We start from the raw sequence: 8,698 nt of genomic DNA on the forward strand, positions 1-8,698 counted from the left end.
TAATAAGTATAATAAAAAAATAATATTTATTTATATATATATATGCATATGTGTATGTTTCTTTACATTTATGTATTTATATTTATACTTTATTTATATAGTAGATTTGTAGATAATTGTATGTGCGTGTGCTGTCAAACGATTAATCGAGATTAATCGCCATTAAGTGTGTGTGTATAGATAGATCGATAGATAGATGGATAGATATGTGATTTTTTTTTTAAGCCACAGAATTGGTGTTACTCGTTGATATTTATTTTGTGCACAGGTGTCCATCTATGTGCATGTGAATCCATGTTAATGAGAATGGAGTGGCTAAATTAGGGCATAATCCTGACCTTAAATCTCCAGGACTATTTAAACCCCCCTCTTCTCACAATGCGCACACACACATACATTAATTGGTTTTATTCCAGAATAGGCCCAGCGTGGTATGTGGGGGGAGGATTTGAGCATGGCATTATGGGGGCTCAAAGCCCCTCCCCTCCTGTTCCGTGCACACTTTTGTAACTGCGCTAACAGAGTGTATGTGTATGTGTGTGTGTGTGTGTGTGTGTGTGTGTGCGCAGTTTTAGTTGCTGCAATCCCTCCAAATGAGCTTCATTGCACTGGCCTACCCACACCAGCTCATTGCTTACAGATTAAAAACTCAATCACTTCAATCCTGTTTTTTCTGGGAGGGGTGGGCGGCACAGATGCACATGCACTTTTAATGCTACAGCTCTGTTTCCTCAGCTGGTTTGATGCGATCCATCACACAAAATAGCTCAACTCAGCCGTTCCTGTCCGTTCTGTCTCTTCCAGGTACTCCTGTGAATCGAATCCCCATCATGGCCAAGCAGGTGTTGGATCTGTACATGCTTTATAAGCTGGTGACCGAGAAGGGAGGTCTGGTGGAGGTGATAAATAAGAAAATCTGGAGGGAGATCACCAAAGGCCTGAACCTGCCCACCTCCATCACCAGCGCCGCCTTCACCCTGCGCACACAGTAAGATCACATCTCTGAAAAGTAGACCATTTACCTTCAGTCACATTGTAAGCTGACAGTTGTTGATCTTGTCATAGGTATATGAAGTACCTGTACCCATACGAATGTGAGAAGAAGGGTCTGAGCTCCCCTCGAGAGCTGCAGGCGGCCATCGACAGCAACCGCAGAGAGGGCCGCCGCCCCGGATACAGCAACAGCCTGTACCGCTTCTCCCCTTCTCCCGGTGCCTCGGCCCCTCACCTCCTCTCTCCTCCCAAAATGCACCTGCCTGCCACGGGACATAACGGACTGCAGGCCACCCCCAGTCCTGCCCTGAAGAAAGCCTCAGGTGTGCAGTCTTTTTAACGAGATTATCACTTGCTTGAGAGAATACAAGCCACATTTAATTTCCTTAATTTCCCTAAATAATTTGTTTAGGCAAAAGGAAAACATTGCACGTCATCTTAAGAATTTGGTGTATTTGCACACCCTAGTGGTGAGACAGAGAGCCACATTCTTATAGCTACATTTTGTTCATTTATTGATGGCTCAATTGGACTGAAAAACCTTTATGTAAATGCCTAAAATGATCTGATCAGTAGGAAAAATTAGCATGTAAACGCTTGAATCTGACTACGTTTACATTTATTGATTTAGCAGCTCAGTTGTATTCAAAAAAATTTTGCTAATGTTTACGTGCATTTTGCATCTTATGAACATGCATATGTTTATTTACATCTGAGTATTTACTAAATATTTGCTAAAAAAAATCTTCTAGCATTTGTAAACATAACAACTAAAAATATTCTAGCCATACAGTGAAATTTACATTTAATTGGTATTGCTGATATTGTAAATAAATTTCATTACATTTTAAATCATTAAATCGTCACACTTTACATAAATCAACTTTGATGTGGAGTAGAATCAAACCAAAACCAGGCAGGAAGTGCATATAGGAAATGGAGCAAGTTTCCTGGTGTGACTGGGGGAAACTGAGAGTGTAAAAGCCATTAAGAGACTGCATTTTCCTGTGAGGGTCAGCTGACAGCGACAAACCTCAGGGGCTGAAGTAAATGAAACGCTTCTCCGGATGTGTAATACAGGGAACTATGTTCATGTCAAAACATCTTGCTTCATAACTTTCAGTTGACTGATGAAAAGTTCCCAAAAACGTACCAAATTGCTAATCTCCAAGTTAACTTTGCTTTTCTGCTGTCACCAATAGCCAATAGTGAAATTTTGGTATACTGACCCATTTTGGCATACTAGCAAGTAGCATTTTAGCAAACTAGCATTCAGGTCTGGCTCAATAGACCTCAGCCATCATGTTCCAGAAGTAAAAATCAGATTAATTTCCCCCCACTACAACGCATTTAACGGATTTGTGATATCACAAATATCGATGAATGGGACGAGACCTGGTTGACCTGCACTAGAGAAGGCAACGAGTGTTATCACTATGTCAGAGACACGCTAGCTTTCCCAAGGCAGATGAACTTAGAGTGGTTACAATCATCCGGGTTTAAATCGCGCTCAATTGATTTGATTTTGACGCAATATTTACACTGAAGCTCGCAGCAAGCAGCTATGGTAAGGGGCGTGACATTTCCCGACCAGGCGCCGAGTACTTAACCTTTAAAGACAGACCTAATAACAGCTACAAGGTTGTTAAAGGGTTAGTTCACCCAAAAATGTCATTCCAAACCCATAAGACCTTCGTTCATCTTCAGAACACAAATTAAGATATTTTTGATGAAATCCGAGAGCATAGACAGCAATGCAACTGACACGTTCAAGACCCCAAAAGGCAGTAAGGACATCATTAAAATAGTCCATGTGACATCAGTGGTTCAACCGTAATTTTATGCAGCTACAAGAATATTTTTTGTACCAGAGAAAATTTTTGGGTGAACTAACCCTTTAATCAATGGTATATGCTTCAGTTGAAGGTATCGGTCTTTATTATTTTAGCTACATCAGCCATGATTCTGAAGCGAAATCTCCACCAATCGAAGAATCAAAACAAGAAATCTATCTACCAACAACATTGAATCAGTAGTTTTATATTGCTACATAATTTTTAATTTGATTGTCATCATGAGATTGTAGTTTTTTTCCCCTCACTAAAGCCATCAGGTACACAGTCTTGTGCCTTTTGTCTTTTTGTCCAATTTTCAAATGTTTTGCTTCAAATCAAAGTTTGTAATGTTGATATTTACCCTGTAGCTGGTTGGTTTGATTCATGGCTCATAACTCTTTAATGAAGACTTTTAAAATTCCTATGAGAAAAATACTTCTAAAAAAATACTAGTACCAATATAAAAGTATTTCTGGCATGAAAACGCCTACTTTACATGAGCCGATAAATCACATCCCTACGCTTTTTTTTTTCTCCATTAAATAACCTATTTAAATACGAAAGTGCAATATGTTTCAAGTTCGTATGAATCAACAGAATAGAATGTGAGGGATTGTACCGTCATGTGATATAGTAACAGATATGGAGTACTAAATTTATTTTTCTCCATTAAATAACCTGTTTAAATACATTTAAATACGAAAGTGCAATATGTTTCAAGTTCGTATGAATCAACAGAATAGAATGTGAGGGATTGTACCGTCATGTGATATAGTAACAGATATGGAGTACTAAATTTCGAGCGTTTTGTTTCCTCTCCTCAGTCCCAGAGGACGGTCCAGCCTCCATGTTGCCAGGTCGACTCCCCTTAGCACTGGCTCTCGGGCATCAGCAGCAGCTGGCACGCGCCGCCACCCTGGAGCAGCTGAGGGAGAGGCTGGAGGCCGGCGTGGGGGCCGCCGCGCTGGAGGGGCCCGAGAGGAAGATGGCTCGTCTGGCAGAGGAGCAGCAGAGGCTACTGCAGCAGGCTTTCCAACAAAACCTGCTGGCCATGGCATCACAGGTGAACCCCGCTAACCTGCGGATGACCAACAACACCAACACCCGCGGTGAGTACCGTGACGTTTTTATCCAAAACATGACTTGGAAAGTGAGACGTGTGTCAGTGACATTTGGATTTTGTTTTCAGAGGAAAAACAGGACCTGTCTCTCAGCATTTCTTCTAATGGATCTGCTAGCATTACTGTGTCTGTGGAGGTCAACGGGATTATTTACTCAGGTGTGTATTATTGTGTTTGTGCACGTGTGGGATTGTCCAATATTGTCTAACGTACTTAACCTCAGGTTACTCCAAGACCCCCTTTCCATTTCTTTGAAACCATTCTATTCTTAAAAGAAAAACTGCCTCTGCATCTGCTCCTAAAACCTGTCAGGCTTATAAAACAAATCCTTTTTATTCCTAGAAAAAAGTAAATCCTAATGTTGTTTAAATTGTATGCAAGCATACTCCATTTACAAATTAAATATTTAAACACTGGTAAACTTAATTAAATTTCATTTATTTATATTAGGTCTGTCAATTTAACGCGTTAATTAATTAGTTATGAAAAAATAACGCGATTAAAATATTTTAACGCAGTTAACACACTGGCCCCGCCCCCAGATCTGTACATCATCTTGCATTTCATACAGTTGACTGTAGACAAATATGATGCAGGGCAACAACTCCATAAATGCAGTTATGTCCTAAAATTCAACATATGGGGCAAAAAAATGCCCCTGTATGAGTTTTTATCTCTCATTTATATCATATGATAAGCGATACCATGAGCAGCTAGAGCAATATCACACGAGTTCTGTTTTGTCACGAATATCACGAGTTTAAATGTGATTTTATACAACAGTTCAGTAAATTAGTTAATATTGTGTTTTAAAAAAAAAAAAACAATATTGTCGGTTTTGCTCAATTTTGCAGAGAAAATATTACCTTTAAATCCGCCGCAGAATTGTTACGTCTGTGAGCAACACAACGGTGTTTAGTTTCGGAATGAATCCGAATTTCGAACGAATTCAATGATTAGCCTAATCAGAAACTGAGCAGTTTACTTCATTCCTGAATGAATCAGCAGTTTGAACAATGAATGACCTACTGTATAAACACATTTACCGCCACCTGCTGGCAGTTTTAGTTTCTATTTTAAAACATTTCATAAAAAAATGAAAAAGACTGTTGGTAACTAAGCTGTTTTGGACTTTCATTGTACGAACAAAAAAATACTGAGATGTTTCTCAAATGATCTTCTTTTATGTTCCATAGTTTATGTTAGGCCATTGTAGCCTAAACGTTTGTGTAATACATTTTATGTTGAATCAAATAAAATATTTATTTCTAAAGCTACTATTTGTAATGTCTACTTGATACTTTCTCATTTAACACAATAATGGCTTTAAAGTGGGTAATTTCATAGCCAAATTTAATTAGCGATTAATTAATCAACACATCATGTAATTAATTAGATTGAAACTTTCAATCGACTGACAGCCCTAATTTATATAATTCATTTGTTCGTTTTTTTTTTTTTTTTATATTTGCCCTGTGTTCATTTTGATGATCCAGAGTATTTGAGAACAGCCCAGAACACATATCCAAAAAGCCTGTAATTATTCTAGATCATAAAAGTATTACATTTGTAATACTAATAAATACAAATACTAATAAAACTGTTTTATGTAGTTCATTATACACTATATATTTGAAGCAGTACAGTAAAATTTAAAATCTTACATTCTGGGATTTAATCGAAAGGCTGTCCTTTTTTATTTTTTTTATTTTTAAATAGCCTTTCATTTCTGCTCTAGTTTTCTAATCTAGCTATTTAACTGTGACACTATGAATATTGTTTGCTCTATGATAGATTGCAATGAGAGTCTTTTTTTCCCCAAAAGTTCAAAAGTTTGGGTCAGTGAGGTTTTTTTTTTTTGTTTTATAATGTTTTTGAAAGAAATATTGGGCTTCAATTGTAAAAAAAATTTAATATTGTGGGATATTACTTTTAAAATACTGTTTTCCATGTTAATATATTTTTTTATGTAATTTATTCTTGTGATGACAAACTAAATTTTCAGCATCATTACTCCAGTCTTCAATGTCACATGATCCTTCAGAAATCAGTCTAATATGCTGATTTGCTGCTGAAAACATGTGGCATTGATGTAGAAAACATGAATAAAAAGTTGCACTGCTTAATATTTTTGTGGAAACCATGATAAAAATGCTTTCAGGATTCTTTTGACTTTCTAAAAAAAATACAAACAAAATATAACATTATTTATGGTCTTTTATTCAGCAAGTTTTACTGTAATATTTCAGTGTGAAAGAAATTTATGAATGCATTTTTAATGCCGTTTACAGGATCCTTATATGCTCAGAGGTCTGCAGCTGTTCCCACCGCTGTCACAGCCATGTTCCCAGGCCAGACCTCCACCCTCAGTCCCAGAATCCCCTCTTCCTCTTCCTCTTCCTCCTCAAAGGGCCCTGACTCTGTGGAGCTGGCCACAGGAGGGTCACCCTAACGGTCACCAGCTCCCTGAACCAAACAACTGGTCAGTCCAACCCAAACTACAGTCTTTCCTCCGAGCGGCGGGAGCCGTTCTGCCCTCTAGAGGCGACAGAGCAAATCCCAGTCTGCCTCCCGCACAAACCACAGCTGTGTTTTCCTTCCAGTGAAGGGAGGACCACACACATACACTTTTACAAACTCATCAGCTGTTGAAGCTCATCACGGACCCCACCTGCTCTTTTCTCAGATGTTTTCTCAGGACTGAGAAGGTTTTTAGAGATGTTTGATTCAACAGAATACCTCAGCTGTCTTAATCTCAGTGCTATCGTGAGTGGAAACACTTCGGTGATCGTGTAATCATGCCTTTCCGCACCCACAGTCATTCACTCACAGAGATGTGCGAAGCAATCATGGCATGAACAAATCTACTTCTGCCAAAGTCACATTTGTGAGGTTGTGGTTGACACTTTTTTTTTTCTCTCTCTCTCTCTTTTTTTGCTGTCTATTAATTCTCTTATTTAAAGTTTGCTGAATTTACCTCATCTGCAGTGAATTTAAAAGACTCAGATCCGATTATGATACTGCTGTGTTGCTCTTTGTCTAATTTGATGGAGTTTAAAACACGCTACAATCCCCATCAAGTGTTGCAAAGTTGGTTTGGTAAGAAAAGGGGTCACAGATATTTTTCCTTTTTAAAAAATTATTTACTTGATTTTATTGTTTCCTATTTCTGTTGTTTTTTAGCTTCTAGATACAGAAATATTAATATGATTTGAAAAGAGTTTTGCGTTTGAAACTGCGTTTTACACAGCTGAGAGGTTTTGGTTTTTTTGTTCTTATTTAGACATATTTACAGGCAACAGTTTGGTTGAAAGATTTTTCTCTACCTCAGACACAAGACAATGTATGGTTGAAAGGAAATTATGTGGACACGCGTGGTTTGTGTCGCACGTGTCAATCATTTCAGTGCGTTGGACGATCATGTACAGGCTCGTAAATATAAGAGCCTCGATTAATGTACTATTCTTCTGCTCTGCTGCGCATACGAGTTCTTTAAAACAAACCAGGTCACGGAAAAGCAGGATAACATTCAAATCAAAGGAAGATTGGATGTTTTTTTTTATTTTGTATTTTTAATTGTTGAACTTCAGACCTCACATATCTTTCCATATTGGAAAGCGAGTTTCTCAGGAATTTCTTAATTTTTTTCTTCATAAAATTTTAACTCCAGAACCTAGATGCAGTCTCGCTCCTGAAACGAATGACACTAGATAGAACTCGGTCAGTGTGGGACTGAAATAGCTACCTCAGTCAGGATTTAGCTCGGATGTAGTTCAACTGCCTGCAGTACGTCACTGAAGTACTGCTGTCTTTTAATGCAAAAAGTCTCTCAGGTAATGAATTAGCGAGATACCTCAGTGAAAGGCAGAACAACGTTAATACAAGTGCGAGATGAGATTATTGTTTGAAGAGTTAGATGCAGTATCTCATATCCATGAAGCATTGATTATCGCATGTCAAACTGACTTCCTGTACTTCCAATACTCTTCCAGTAGCAATCGAGGCTTGTTGGCTGGTTGTGTTCACATACTCGTGCTGATTTAGCCTCGTCAGCAATTAGCTTTACATTTTAGCCGTTTAGAATCCTGCATTTGCTTGACCCTGGGACCTGCTGGGATACAGACACTTTTAATTTCTTCTGTTTTCATTTCTATATTCTTCAGGTAACGGCATAGCTGAAAACCAAAGACCATGTGTTTGTTATCCTCTTTGATGACCTCACTGTATAGACACATGCAACTTTACACAATGAAATTAAAGTCTGATCTGATGCAAGATTTTTTTCGTTTTGTGTTTTTCTTAATCTGTGTGTGAAATATGACTTTTTTTGACTTGACTGTAAAGTTGATTGTATTCCTTCATCATGGTCAAATTTGTTTTATTGTTGTTTATTTAAAGCTGCAGTCTGTACGTTTTGCCTCTTTGTCGCCATCTCTGTTTGAAAACCTGGAATTGCAGCTGTGTGCGGAATTATCTAGCTTGCTTGGGTTGTGAGTCGGCAGGGCTCCAGCGCGGATGAATCTAATGTTCTGAAGAGTATGTGTGGCAGTCAGTCACCGCACTGGTGTGGATATTTACTGTACTTCGCAATCACAGATTAGCCTACGTCTTGGAATATGACCCAAATAAGAATTTTCACCGTATATTGCCATCTGAACAAGTAAGTAACAAGTCTGGCACGTTTGTTCTGACCAACTGAGGAAAAAAGCATTACAATAAATCGCGCTACCAATGGTGATTTAATCTAAA

The 8,698-nt window shown here is 38.2% G+C and overlaps 1 protein-coding gene across 2 annotated transcripts in view; it reads left to right on the plus strand.

Moving 5' to 3' along the window:
* The window catches only part of arid3b (AT-rich interactive domain 3B), a 29,841-nt gene extending 21,625 nt beyond the window's left edge, over positions 1-8,216 (plus strand). For both annotated transcript variants that reach the window (XM_016569820.1, XM_016569821.1), the window contains exons 5-9: positions 805-988; positions 1,066-1,316; positions 3,653-3,937; positions 4,018-4,107; positions 6,241-8,216. In XM_016569820.1, the coding sequence (XP_016425306.1) occupies positions 805-988; positions 1,066-1,316; positions 3,653-3,937; positions 4,018-4,107; positions 6,241-6,401 (971 nt within the window). In that variant the 3' untranslated portion in view covers positions 6,402-8,216. The remainder of the gene's footprint in view (positions 1-804; positions 989-1,065; positions 1,317-3,652; positions 3,938-4,017; positions 4,108-6,240) is intronic.
* Positions 8,217-8,698: the final 482 nt, after the last annotated feature.

Source organism: Sinocyclocheilus rhinocerous, unplaced genomic scaffold, assembly GCF_001515625.1.
Source record: "Sinocyclocheilus rhinocerous isolate Xijiao unplaced genomic scaffold, SAMN03320098_v1.1 scaffold200, whole genome shotgun sequence".
In the NCBI taxonomy this organism is placed as follows: Eukaryota; Metazoa; Chordata; class Actinopteri; order Cypriniformes; family Cyprinidae; genus Sinocyclocheilus; species Sinocyclocheilus rhinocerous.